Raw genomic sequence first — 13,648 nt, 5'->3', positions numbered from 1 at the left:
AGGTTTCATCCCAAACCTTTTTGTTTGTATTTAGTATGTTCCAAACCTAAATTAAACAGCTGAATTCAGAATTACTTTCCTTTTATCAAGCTGCGCGCCTGCTTAGCAATACAGCATAATTTGGAGCTGTACTGGACTAGACTGCTGTACTGTGTAATTGACTGAGAAGAGACAGATTTGAGTTTAACCAATTAAGAAAGTCTGAGTTGCTGTAAAACTCAAGTCTCAAATCCAGATAACACACAGAGGGAGTTTTAATGATGTCCTCAGTGAACTATGTATAGAAAGTAAAAATGTCAAGGGGAAATGCCTGAGTGTACCAAAGATGCGTTCAGGCTTCGGCAGATGTATTATATCAAGCTTTGGCAGGAGAATATATATGCACTGACCGATAGTTAACCTATGGTATATATTGTAAGGTGATGGCTGGGACATAAACATATTGACTTGTTTGACAGAAATTGGTTTATGACCAGTTTCATGAGAAAAGCTAAAAGGAAATAGTTAAGGGGCCTCATCTTATTTTTAAACATGTTTTCAGTATAGATATAAGGGTAGTGAGACATCCCAAGATGATTCCAACATCTCCAGATCTCCTATCCACCATGTGAAGGAGTCATATACCATCACCTCCCAGCAGAAAACAGGTAACCTGGCCATTATCTTAAATCTGCTGTTGGATGCTGCAACTAAATGTAATGGAAGTTTAAGTTGTGCTTTGGAAATTAAATAAATGTAATCTTGTTAAGTTTCAAGTATTAGTCATTTGAGTCTTAATTATACTTTATTGATGGTCATTGATAAGGACAATCACAGAATACATGTTGTAATTATAAGACATTGAACAGTTTATACAGTTTTAACAAGGATTAATTACAGATTCAAAATCCAGTCACTTCTTCCTAGACATAGTATACTTTATAAGAATAGAAAAAAAATATCTATATACATATATACACAGTATTAAAAATGTCTTATGAAATAAAACAGCACATGTTTAAGGAAGGAAATTCACAGCAGATACAAAACAGAAATGTCACCCCGACAAATATAATTTTTAACAATTGACCATGTTTTTCTAATGCCTATACTATGCATTTAATTGCTTGACCAGTTCTTTTATATCCAGGATTTTGAGACAATCATAGCAAATAGCATTCAGGGGTAAGATTCACCAAATTATTTGATTTGTTTTATTAGTTTATAAATACAAACCTATAACAAATATAATTACATAAAGTACATAGCATACACAAATTGTATTATAATTTACCATCAAAGTGTTTTCAATATATGCACACACAAAATGTTTATTTATACTTTATTACTATATACATTATTCACAAATGTGGACTGTAAAATTTGAAATCTTCATTTCAGGAGTAAATGTTGCCAGTCTTCACAGAAACAAGTTTAAGAATAAATTAAATGGCACAGTTTTTATAATTATAAATACTATAATAATAATTTATTATCCTAGTGATGTCACTACATCATAATTGAAGATCACTGCTCACATTTTCACCAGCTAGTACACTTCTCACATCCTGAGAAGTGATTCACTACGTTACTGTTATTTGTAGTGAGTGTTCCTTGTCTTTACTCCATGGAATTTTTGACTTTTTCAAAAATGTGTCTAACTTGGGCAGCAGGAAAACAGCCTTCTCGTATAATAGTGATTGTACCTGAAAGAGAAAATAAAACTGAGTAACAGTGTTCAGTAAAAAAAGCTCTCAGTCCAGGCTGCCTTAAACAAAAGGGAACAGGAAAAATATCAAGGAAATACCTTCATCTATCTTCAAACAGTTGACCACAGTGGAACCGACCGCTTCATTTGATTCTCCGTCACACAGAACCCCACTGATTTTGTGCCCGAGACGCCTGTGGGAAACAAAAAGGAAATTATAGCATTTATAACAGTGACTACAAAATATTAGCTTTCCTACACTAGCCCAGTAGGTCCTTTAATGCAGGTAAATATTATTCTAACATGCAATATTATGTATCCATGATACAACACTTTTTTCCCATTAGTACCCAGTAGACGCTCAATAATTAGGACCAACCTCACACTGCCATGAATATAGTATCTAACAATTAGAATAGAAATGAATCTTCCTTAACGGCTGCTGTTGTGGCTGTCACCTGGTCATTAGCATACAGCACAAATACTTACGTTATCACCATGTCATGGTGTGTGCTATCAGGCTCTCCACTTGGATTGGCTGAAGTGATGGCCAGTGGTCCAGTCATATTGCACAGATGGGCGGTCACTGTGTGGTCAGGGACTCTGATCATGATGCTTTCTTTAGTCCCCACTCTGTCATAGGCTGCCCCGACTCCTAAACCAGAACCAAGAGAAGGCTGTGAGCGTGGGTCTTTGGACAGAGCCTCTCTTACAAACTAAACTCACACAGGTTTTTGGATTTTCTTAAAGGAAACAAATGATAGCCTTCCATATGAGTAAAAGAGTCAACAGATGTAGCAGTGCTATAAAAGGGAGAGTGAAGTCACCTGTGGTTTTACACAGAAATTGCCATAACACCCATAAACTATTAGACCAATGCAGTGACTGCCAGGATTTGAAACACAGACCTCGCTTTTTTCTCTAAATTATACATTCCAATTTTTGGAAGGACAAAAACATCTATTAATGTTACAAAACTAGAAACATACAACTAAACTTTCAACAGGAGTTTTAAAGTACTTTCATTAAATTAACAGGTGTTTAAATAGTTCATATTACACTTAAGTTTTTTTTCCATTTGCCAGTAATATCAGTAATACAACTAAATAACAAAAACGTACTGTGTAAAATCCTATATACATACAAACGGTAGCTGACCTAACTGCCTGTACGGTGGCAGGGATCATTTCCTTTAGATGGAAGAGCCTGTCTGAACTCACCTAGCCTACTGAGCCACTCGCCCTTCTTGACAATGCAGCTGATGCCTCCTGGGTAGACGTTCCTCATGAACTCCCAGAGCAGGGGGCTGAAGGGGGGCTTGGCAGTTGACAGCTGCTCCAAGTTGGAGATGCAGATACAGATGGGCTTCTCCTGTGGGCGATCCTGAAAGAGGGACAGAAGTGTGAGCTGAGAGCATGGCTCTGGAAAGTGACTCTACTCCTGCCTCCATGCAAAAGAACTCTTGAGTGCTTATTTTGTACAGCACAGACAAACAAACACATAAATACGCCAGTCCATACCTTGATATTGTAGATCTTCTCTATAGCCTGTGGGTGTTTGCAGGATGCTGCCAATGCGTACACAGTATCAGTGGGAATACCACAGACCCCACCAGCATCCAGGAGTTTTGAGATGCTCAGCAGCCCACTGGTCTTTCTTGAGGTGGCGATGGAACAAGGAGGAGGAGGGGGAGTTTTGTCAGCTTTTTCCTGTGTAGCCTATAAGAAAGAGTGCATTTAAAAGCATGCTCAAATCTACAACAATCCACTTCAGCACTTTTGTAATGACCACTGGGAATTCAAAGGCTTCGTGGACATACCTTAGTTTAAGGATCTATTAAAAATCTTTATTATTTTGAAAAAAAAACATTATTTTAAAACTAATTCCGATATAGCTTGATGACAACTTTACCTTCAGCAATGGGGGCCCGAGAGGCAGCAGCTCCTTTGTGAAGATGGAATTTGCAAGGGAGGCCAGAGTACCATACAAACAGATCAAAGAGAAGATGGCCAGCATCGCAACTGTAATGGAAAACCAACTTAGTTTTATCACCATCCTTGGAAAGAAAATGTACTGGAGTCTACAGGCAGGCTCCATAGAGGTAGTGCATGTGTGTAACAAAACAGACCCAACAATGGTAACATTGGGGAGAAACAGGAGAGATTGCCATGCGTGAACTGTGGGTGAGCCAAAAGTCTAGGATCTGTTGAGTTCAGTTCAATCAAAAGCCAAAGATGAATACTCTAGTCTAAGGAAAACATTTAGTCAAGAACTTAACCCGTTTGATTGCCAATCAAAACACAGAATATGTTTTCATTAAGGATAAATTATTAGCCATTATGTATGGTGTTCGGGTGATAGATGTCTACCTTCCTAATTCAAATTGTTTATATAACAAGTTGCTGTTAATCTTTGCTCCAGGTTTGACTTTGGGGAAGGAGAAGGGGAGACTCTTACTTTCCAGTTGGTAAGGCAGTCTGCCCAGTGTGGAGAGCAGGAAACACACCACAATCACCTCCATGACAAGAGTCAGCAACAGCAGCACAACATTTACATAGGCACCTTGAGAAAGAGAGGAAAACACACAGCAACACACATTAATATTTTCCATCCATTTACTCTGACACTTTTCACTCCAACTAAACAAACCCCTAAATGTTAGATGAAGCTCCAATTCCATTAAAATTACTTACCTATAAGCATTAGGAAGCCATTAAGTACCAAGAATGCTACAGCCCCAGCTGTGAATCCACCAGCAAAATCAGTAGAAATGCCAAGTAACACACCTACAAAATAAATACATTATTTTACTAATTTTAAAAGCAAGACATTCCCAACTAAGAAAATCATGAATTAGGTGCAGGACAGTCATGGACATCCTCAGGGGGATTTCACAAATAGAAAGTGTTTAGCTTGTTCTAGAATCCTTATATCATGTGTGCAGTCAAACAGAGCTACTCTTTTTTACAACAGGGACACACATCTTTTATTTATTACTTTCAACACCTATATACTTCCTCAACCACTTTATTTAATTAAAACAGGTTGCACTTCCACTGACATGACTGTTGCCTACTACAGGGGTTTATTATAACAAATTGGTCGATCACTGTAAAGTTATCATGTGAATTTACTTAAAAAGACAACTGGCATTGCCTTTTCCCCTTATTAAAACATACCTGCAAACCGATACCAGGTCCAGGTAGCCCAGATGGCAGCATAGCAGGATGGGATAATGGGCCCAAAGCGCCTTCCCTTCTGGATGCCCAGTCGGCTCACGTAAACCTGGATGATTGCTCCAGGGATCAGTACCCAGGGCATGGTGAGATGGAGGAAGGTGGGGTGCACGTCCTGGCTGTGGATGGCAGAGAGGGCAGCTATGCCATTGGTCACGTAGAAAAGGGCATCAGGTAGCTGTGTAACGGTGCTGCGAGGGAGGTCTTGGGGTTTCACCCAGCACCGTTTGATGAGTCCCAGGACATCCTGGAGCTTCTCTGTGGATAGTGGCTGCACCCCAACAGGGATCAAGGTCTTCTCCCCTATGGAATTGATGAGTCGGGCAAAGGTACCGTAGAGAGACAGGGCTGTGAACAAGCTGCAGATCACCCCAAAGAAGATGTAGTAGCCCCCCAGTGGGATCTGGGAGATTGTGGATACCGTGAGCAGGAGGAATAGCAAGTTATGGGCCACCTCTAGCACATCCATGTTGAGTGACATCAAGCAGAGAACAATGGCGGTCGCTAGGAAGAACCAGTCACCAACCATCCTTTCTCGCCCGCTGACCGCTCCCTCTCTGTCGATGAGAACTGACAGCACAAACTCCTCCCATGATTTCACCAGCCAGTAGGTGCTGTGCAGACAAAACTTGGTTGTGTGGTAGACGTCTTTTCGGAGGTAGGCATAGTAACTGGAGAAAAGCTGGGAGAAAGCGTTGATAGTGACCCAAATAGTGCCCACAAAGAAGGAAGGTAGGTAGCCAAAGCAGAAGAAGGCAAAGATGAAAGGAGAGATTGTGTCGCACAGGTAGCCCAGTGCCATGGGTTCAGCATATTGGGTGTTCTTCTTCTTTTCTTCCCCTATTTTTTGGGAGTTGCTGTTATTGGCCGTCCCCAGGAGCAGCACGTCAAAAAGGGGGGTCCCAAAGCCCTTGAGGATGTAACGTTGCGTGACACCTTTCAGGAGCAAGGCTGCCGCTCCATAAAGCCCACACATGAGGATCACCAGCTCCAGGACCCCGGAGACCACTAGAGACCACCCCCCGACAAGCCCCACTGCCTCAAAGATCAGCGTCAAGGTGATGGCCCCAAAGACAAAAGGCATGATGTAGTTTACAGTGGCAGAGCAGAAGGACAGGATAAATGAGATGGAAATGTAAGCGATTAGCCCTGCTATAGCAGACTGACCGATTGGTGGAGTAGCCAATTCTGTATTTCGAAAAGTGCTGTTGGCTGGATATAGCTGGTCAGTGGTGTTGGTGCTGTTAATAGAGGGTGGAAAGGCACCCAGGACTATACGGGTAGACCCATAACTGCCCCAGAGAGCAGCAAATGCGATGAAGGATGTCCCACTTAAGTGATCATACTTCCGGAAGGATAGGAGCCCAGCCAACAGCTGAGTTACCCCCCCAATCAGAATCAGTTGAACACCTGTGAAATGTAGATAGGTAGAAGTCAGAGTCCAGCAAGGTCACCTAACAAACAAACTTCAAAGTAATTATCAGCTGTGCTATTACAGGTCCAATTATTGTTGTGCTGAAGATCTTTCTTTTCTTTTTTAAAAAAATAGCATACAGGGTCACTGTATGTTCATATTGTTTTTCTAATAGAATACCAACTTTATTTGCTGCACCTCAGCCTTACACCCATGGTCTGTAAGACTGTATTGAAGCATATAAGAGTAATACCATATTAAGAAACATCTTAAATATCATAGAAGAGATCAGTACAGGATGAATTGGTGTTTAGAGAACATGGAATCCTGTTTTGCCTAAGACACAGATAGATTGTGTTTTTACCAGCCAGAATGTGCTCCACTCCCTGGGATGGTACACCAGTCTGTGCTCCGTTGAAGTTCTGCAGAAGAACGAGGAAAGCACTGATTCCATTGGCCAGGAGGCCCAGGACCCCCGGCTCTCCATAGAACATGGCCGCAAATTCATCTGCACTCGCCATCTTCTTAACGTCAAAACTCTGTCAAATTAGAAAACCATTGAGTACACTCAGCCAACTCTAGCAGGCTTCTATGAGACGGTGCCCACTGGAACGTCACAGCATCAACTGTGAATCAAACTTAAAATCAATCAGTGCAAGAGCCGGCTTTTCATTTTGACTTGCCGTAATGAAAGCTTAGTTCTATTGGACAGCAAATACCAAACAAAGACACAATTGGTACACATTTATTGTATTATCCACCACAAACAGCCAATCAATACTTTGTAGCGATGAAAGCAACCAGTCTGTACCCACAACTGCCAAATCAGCCAATCACAGCCTGTCAGCTCGACTGGAGCTCAGCATCTTTCAGCAACAACAAACCCGAGAAACTGGCATTTCAGTAATGTTGTTCCATTTAGATATCTGGTACTGCCCAGAGAAACAATTTAAATGGATACACCAAAATGTTTATTTTCTGCTTTTCCTTTAAAGTGATTTGGAGTTCATATGCACATCTGACTGATTTTTATGGTAAACACTGAACAGCTGATCGCAAAATCAGAGTCAAACTACTTCCTTAAACAAGCATGACTGTGATGGGGTGCAGCCTATTTTGTGGTGGTTCTGTGTTTTTGTATTGTTTAGAGTGGATGTGAGTGAGTTTGGGGTGTGGTTCAGTGAGTATGTGTGAGGAATGTGTGGAATGTGCCTGGGCTAATGAGGTCTGAATCGCCCAATTAGCCCAGGCACCTGTATAAAAGGGAGTGGGAGTGTTTGTTAGGAGGTGAGTGTTTGTTAGGAGGTGAGTGTTTGGAACAGTGAAAAGACGTGTGTGAGAGAGTGAGTGATTCTTTCTGTATAGTTTATGTTTAAAGCCTGTTTTTGTGTTTGTCTTTTTGGTTGGCCACCGTGCCTTTTTATTTGTGTTTTGTCCATTAAAATATTTTGGTTTCACTGCACTTTCTGTCTCTGAGTCTTCCCTCTGCCGCTATCCTGCCACAATGACTGATACACAATGCTATTGAAAAAGAAGAAAAGGCTTGAACAAAACACCCAGGAGTGTCGACATGCATGAGGAAATTCCTGAATCTAGCTATCAGTGATCTGTCTGCCTGCCAGCCAAGGAACAGTTAGCAATACCAGTACCAACTTAATGCACCATAAAGCATACAAATGAAACTGCATAACCATGTACTAAGAGAAAAAAGGGATATCCACCCCATTATTTGTATATACATATACACAAACTACATAAATAAACAAACAAACAAACAAACAAACAAACAAACAAATAAATAAATACATGTTTTTATTAAATTGTGGGTAATATAATCTGTGTCAATAGTAAACTGAACTAAGTGGTCTTTTCAAAAACACAACCTATTTTCCACAGTGCCAGTTTATACAGAGGCATTTTATTTAAGTCTTAAGCATACTTGTTCAGTACAGTATAGTTCAATATAGTATGGTGACTAATGAAAGCATATGTCAGGTAATCATGTAGATATTCTATGAATGCAAATGATTATAATGATATATATCTTTTTTTTTAATGAAATATATTACCCACACTGTATATATACTTTGTAAACTTAACTGTTTGTTCACGTAAAAACGTAATACATTTATTATACTGGTTTATGAAAAAGCTTGCCATTTTGATCTATTTATCTTTAGTGTTTGTAAAGGAAATATTCTGCGCAGTCTTTGTGTTTCCTTTATTATATACTGTATGGTATGTGATAATAATTATTATCACACTCATGAGGATGGGCGCCCCCAATGCATGCAATATTTGATATATATGTTTTATAATAATCTACATTTCTACTAGTTAACTAAAATACAGTTGGTATTTTTAATAATACAAAAAATGATCACACACTATATAACATAATTTACATTAAACAAATACATTTAAATATTTTCTATATAATCAAACAAGCATTTGTCTAACTGTAAAAATATGAAACAAGATTGGTATTACAGTACCTGGCCAACAAGGTGTCTCTTCAGCTGCAGTGTGAACTTTAGGAGGTGAGAGTTTATTTTTTATAGAACCTCTCTCTCAAGCAGGGGAGTAGTCTCCCAGTGCCAAGTTCTCAGTAAGTGTCCTCCCAGAACAGAAAGAGGGTTATTCCCCAACATTCCAGACCCCTTCTTGGTCAATACATAACCCATTTCCTGGTCAAATTAGAAAAATCCCCCCAATTAGTTGAATAGTTTCACTAAAAGAAGGAGGGGTTTTGGAACCTGGAGGACAATCAGCATCCAGGTATGAAAGAATATAAAGAGAGGATGGAACCACAGCAAAATATCAGCTCAGTGACAGAACTTTGTTGTACACAGCAATCTACTGAACACCATCATGCTCTCAGCACTCAAGGTAATTATTGCGCTGAAACTCTTAGAAATGTATGCATTTTTATTTTTTATTTTATTATTATTATTATTAGTAGTAGTAGTAGTAGTAGTAGTAGTCATAGTAGTCGTAGTAGTATTTTCTGTCATATATCATATTGATTTTATTTCATTTTTTTCCCTTTTTGAATTAGTTTCAGAGAACCTCAAGGCACTTTTCCTGCCTGCGACTTCTACATAAATCTGCAGCTGAAGGTAAACATTTTTTAAAAAGCTATTTAATTAAAAAAAAAAAAACTGTGTAAATAACGTTAATTTTAAGGATTTCATACCATCACCAATTCAATGGACCCAGTTGTCTTTAAGTGTTGTTATTTTAGTGCATTATTGTAGAGTTGATGCTCTGAATACTAAAGTGAAGCACAGGCAGAGACTGACCTGCTGTTTGTTGTCCTGCAGTGCAAGAAAGACCTGCCCCAGAGGAGACAATCACCAGCAGTTTTGGAGGGTTCATCCACTTGGTGCACCCAGGCCAGCTGTCAGACACTGTGCTGCACCGCAGTAAGAGGATGATCCTGGACAGCATCGGGGTGGGGCTGCTGGGAAGCAGCTCCCATGTCTTTGAGCTGGCTCTGCAGCACTGCCAGGTAATCCTTCAGCTGAGGCTTACACTGGGCTATGGTCCTAAAATAATGGCCAAAGAAGTGGGCCCTGGCTGTACAATTTTAATATCAACCATTCCTTCAGTACTTACCCCATTTTTGAAAAGTTTCTTTGAACAGTCACCGTTCCAGTTGAGGTTTGCATTGTCAAACCAGGGTGATGATAATCAAGAATTTAACTTGCTTGTTTCCATCTAAAAGAACATTGAGACCCTATAATGATCTGTGATTAACTCTCTTTGCAGCAAATGTATGCTCCAGATTACATCAGTTCAGTCTTTGGTCGAAGGCACACAAGACTCTCTCCAAGTCTGGCAGCCTTTGTCAATGGAGTTGCGGTAAGTCAGTGTATTTGTTGGCTGGCATATTTTAATGTCAGGTTTGTTTACACAGTGCTCAGCCCTTTCAAATTGTAAAAATGTAGTCCATGAAATGAGCACATTCTAGCAGCTGACGAGCTCTGCACCTCATGTCTGTGGCTGGTCATTTCCTCATTACACTGCCTGCAACTAATTTCCGTGAAAACACCTCTTGAAATACAGCATTCCAAAATGTTAGTATATACAGTACATACACAAATCAGTAGATCTTGTAAGAGATGATGTGTTATTATTTCAACATAAAATAGTTTAAACGTTTGTTTTATCTCAAGTTTTAAGTAATTGTTTGAGAAAAGCAAACAAGAGCACTTTACAGGTTACTTAACAGATGATTAAGGAGTAGTTCTATGAGAAAGTCAAAGGAGAAAAACTTCTGAGATCTGAGGTTAAACATTTTCATAATGCAGAAAATTAAAAACCAATGTAATGCCTTAATTGTTTAAATATAATACTTAAATAATTTAATTTGTTCATTATACTGGATATTTGCCCATCAGGGAGTGACTGTATTCAGGACACATTCCATTTATCCTGTTGTTTTTTTTTTTTTTTTTTGAAAAGTGAAAGCTCAGGTTTGTATTCATGTCCTTGAGGTTTCTTTTGTAGAAAGATGGGGCACTGCCAGGCTTCCTCACAATCAGGAATGTCAGTGGAGATCACACTGTACCAGGTGCTTACTGTGCCCGCACGTTCTTCTTTGCAGGTCCATTCAATGGATTTCGATGATACCTGGCACCCAGCCACCCACCCCTCAGGGGCAGTCCTTCCTGCCCTGCTCGCTATTGCTCAGATGTTACCTGGCAACGCCAAGCCCAGTGGGATAGACCTCCTGCTAGCCTTCAACGTGGGCATTGAGATTCAGGGTCGGCTCATGAGGTTCTCCAACGAAGCCCAAAACATCCCCAACAGGTGAGGAGACTGCTGCTGAACAAACTTGGCACAATACTGTAGTGCTGCCAAGAAGGAAGTGTGCCAATATTCTTCCAGCATGAATGAGACCGTGTTTGAATTTGAAAGCAAATCTTAATCTGTTTTTCAGTGGTTTTTTAGCCTCACAGTGATTATGTTGTTTTTATTGGAAATTATTACACTTTCCTAGCATGCCTTTTTTAGAAGGCATGATAAGAAACATTTGTCTACCCGAGGTTGTTTTTAAATCAGAATTTTAAAACCATTAAAAGCATATATAATGTAAAATACTCTCTCAGTTACCAGGATGGTCATGCCAGTGTTTCTCCCTTCAGGTTCCATCCCCCGACTGTAGTGGGCCCTCTGGGTAGTGCTGCTGCCTGCTCCCGTCTGCTCTCCCTGGATCGCTCGCAGTGCTCAAACGCCTTGGCGATTGCTGCCTCACTGGCAGGGGCTCCCATGGCCAACGCTGCCACTCAATCCAAGCCTCTTCATATTGGGAACGCAGCCCGACTTGGTCTGGAGGCGGCACTGCTGGCATCCCGGGGCCTGGAGGCCAGCACACTGATCCTGGACTCGACCCCAGGCTGCGCTGGCTTTAGTGCCTTCTACAACGACTACCTGCCTCAGGCTCTGCCCTCCCCGGTGGAACAGGATCCCCGCTTCCTGCTGGAGGACCAGGACATAGCCTTCAAGCGCTTCCCTGCACACCTGGGGATGCACTGGGTGGCAGACGCAGCATGCTCAGCACGGGAGCTTTTGGTCAACACCGTAGGGGGGTTCCACCCCTCTATGATCCAGAACATCCTACTGAGAATCCCCCTCTCCAAATATATCAACCGGCCCTTCCCTGAATCCGAGCACCAGGCCCGACACTCCTTCCAGTTCAACGCCTGCACTGCTCTGCTGGACGGCGAGGTCAGTGTACAATCCTTCAGCCCAGCCTTCCTGGACCGTCCTGAGCTGCTCAGCCTCCTGAGCAGAGTACAGGTCGAGCACCCCCAGGACAACCCTGCCAATTTCAATAAGATGTACGCAGAGGTGCTGGTGACCCTCACAACTGGCGATGTGTTGAAGGGTCGTTGCGACACCTTTTATGGACACTGGAGGAAGCCACTGAGTCGTGACAGTCTGCTGAAAAAGTTCCGGGCCAACGCTGGAGCAGTCCTGCCAGGAGAGAGAGTGGAGGCCATCATTGATGCCGTGGAGAACATAGAAGACATGCAGGACTGCTCCCACCTCACCATGCACCTGGAGTGAAGGGCTTCATGACATCCTTTGATGACGTACACTTGAAGAAAACAATATCTTTATGCCATTTGTGTTTTGTTTTAATGTATTATTATTATTAGTATTGTTGTTGTTGTTGTTGTTGTTGTTGTTGTTATATAGTGCATAATTTACCAGTCATACTCAATTGTAAGTAAAGCACAGTTCACATGGATTATGTAATGTATATACTCTCAATTCTGATAGCACTGTGAATCTCACTATTGCTCTATTTATTGAATTATTGTTATTTTATTTGATCTTTTACAAAGATTTATTGTGTGTAATTTCAGACTTTTGCATCGGAATTGCAATACTGTTGATTTGTGTAACAGGTCACTAGTTTGGAAGATATCATCTGTCAATTCAATCAATTAAATCGTCAAATGTGAAATCAATGTAATGCCCCAAGTGTGCAAATATAATACAAATGAAACAATTGTAATTGTTTTGGTGTTTATATTTTATTTAATTGAAAAAGATTATTAGTTTACAGTGTTTAAGGTGTACAATAATACAGTACTTTCATTGTTAAGTGATATTGTATATACTGCAGATAATAAATTGGTAAAATGATGTGTTCTCTTTTGAAATCAATTGCCCATGCAAGGGTATATTTACTTTCCTCTCCTTCAAATTACATCAATAGACAAACTGCAGTGTGAGACTACAATGAGAAATGTCCTACATTAGGTTAAAGAAACCATCCATGCCATTTTATAACCAAATATCATAGCATACTGATACAATCTACAAGAGAACTATTCATCGGAAACAATGGTTATTTCATTTTCTTTAACTTCTATTTCTGTTCTCATTTGGCATTGGGGGCAGCACAATAAAAGTTAAAAATATATGACAAACATTATTTGTTATTGGAAACAGTCTCAGTTTAAAAGAAAGAGAATACTTGGTGGGTTTCATGAGGTACTTCCACACGAATGCAGGTCTACTCCTCTCCTGTTCTCTCCTGGCAAGGAAAACAGGCCTCGTTCACTTAATTGACCACAGCTGATTTCAACAAGAGGTTGCAATTGAACAAACGGTACCCAGCACTCCTATACACAGAGCAAGGAACACAGAAAATATGTTTTGCAACTGCCTGAATTCAAGAAAATGTTGGAACAGTTGTGTCAATACTCATGAAACACTGACAGCACATGCTTTTTAATTGAGCAATAACAGCAATAAATAGCCACCATTGACTGCCAGGACTTATTCAATGTT

At 40.5% G+C, this 13,648-nt stretch overlaps 3 protein-coding genes across 3 annotated transcripts; 1 reads left to right on the top strand and 2 right to left on the bottom strand.

Annotated features, from left to right (window-relative positions):
* Window positions 1-765: 765 nt before the first annotated feature.
* LOC131697803 (putative threonylcarbamoyl-AMP synthase) lies at window positions 766-2,894 on the bottom strand. Its single transcript, XM_058989221.1, has 3 exons — window positions 2,177-2,894; window positions 1,787-1,881; window positions 766-1,685 (listed from the first exon to the last, which is right to left on the bottom strand). The coding sequence occupies exons 1-3, from the start codon at window positions 2,296-2,298 to the stop codon at window positions 1,600-1,602; spliced, it is 303 nt and encodes a 100-aa protein (XP_058845204.1). The 5' UTR covers window positions 2,299-2,894; the 3' UTR covers window positions 766-1,599.
* On the bottom strand, window positions 2,846-8,977 carry LOC131697875 (uncharacterized). The gene is made up of 8 exons (XM_058989617.1): window positions 8,833-8,977; window positions 6,702-6,876; window positions 4,867-6,333; window positions 4,381-4,473; window positions 4,145-4,249; window positions 3,599-3,708; window positions 3,208-3,405; window positions 2,846-3,070 (listed from the first exon to the last, which is right to left on the bottom strand). The coding sequence occupies exons 2-8, from the start codon at window positions 6,856-6,858 to the stop codon at window positions 2,846-2,848; spliced, it is 2,355 nt and encodes a 784-aa protein (XP_058845600.1). The 5' UTR covers window positions 6,859-6,876; window positions 8,833-8,977.
* Window positions 8,978-9,094: 117 nt separating this feature from the next.
* LOC131697804 (cis-aconitate decarboxylase-like) lies at window positions 9,095-13,001 on the top strand. Its single transcript, XM_058989222.1, has 6 exons — window positions 9,095-9,226; window positions 9,396-9,456; window positions 9,661-9,848; window positions 10,109-10,201; window positions 10,947-11,152; window positions 11,488-13,001. Exons 1-6 carry the CDS (start codon window positions 9,209-9,211, stop codon window positions 12,410-12,412), a joined length of 1,491 nt encoding a protein of 496 aa, XP_058845205.1. The 5' UTR covers window positions 9,095-9,208; the 3' UTR covers window positions 12,413-13,001.
* The last annotated feature ends 647 nt before the right edge of the window (window positions 13,002-13,648 follow it).

Source organism: Acipenser ruthenus, chromosome 16, assembly GCF_902713425.1.
Source record: "Acipenser ruthenus chromosome 16, fAciRut3.2 maternal haplotype, whole genome shotgun sequence".
NCBI lineage: Eukaryota > Metazoa > Chordata > Actinopteri > Acipenseriformes > Acipenseridae > Acipenser > Acipenser ruthenus.
Note: the sequence above shows the minus strand (reverse complement) of the source record. Positions and strands in the feature narration are given on the sequence as shown.

Excerpts from the sequence above, each read along its gene's own strand:
- LOC131697803 (XM_058989221.1), bottom strand. The coding sequence starts at position 2,298 with ATGATCAGAGTCCCTGACCACACAGTGACCGCCCATCTGTGCAATATG. Across the intron at positions 1,882-2,176 it reads CACCATGACATGGTGATAAC|GCGTCTCGGGCACAAAATCA; the intron begins GTAAGTATTTGT and ends TGTTTCCCACAG. Across the intron at positions 1,686-1,786 it reads CTGTTTGAAGATAGATGAAG|GTACAATCACTATTATACGA; the intron begins GTATTTCCTTGA and ends TTTCTCTTTCAG.
- LOC131697875 (XM_058989617.1), bottom strand. The coding sequence starts at position 6,858 with ATGGCGAGTGCAGATGAATTTGCGGCCATGTTCTATGGAGAGCCGGGG. Across the intron at positions 6,334-6,701 it reads AGTGGAGCACATTCTGGCTG|GTGTTCAACTGATTCTGATT; the intron begins GTAAAAACACAA and ends TACATTTCACAG. Across the intron at positions 3,406-3,598 it reads TCGGGCCCCCATTGCTGAAG|GCTACACAGGAAAAAGCTGA; the intron begins GTAAAGTTGTCA and ends TCTTTCTTATAG.
- LOC131697804 (XM_058989222.1), top strand. Across the intron at positions 9,457-9,660 it reads ACATAAATCTGCAGCTGAAG|TGCAAGAAAGACCTGCCCCA; the intron begins GTAAACATTTTT and ends GTTGTCCTGCAG. Across the intron at positions 11,153-11,487 it reads GCCCAAAACATCCCCAACAG|GTTCCATCCCCCGACTGTAG; the intron begins GTGAGGAGACTG and ends TTCTCCCTTCAG.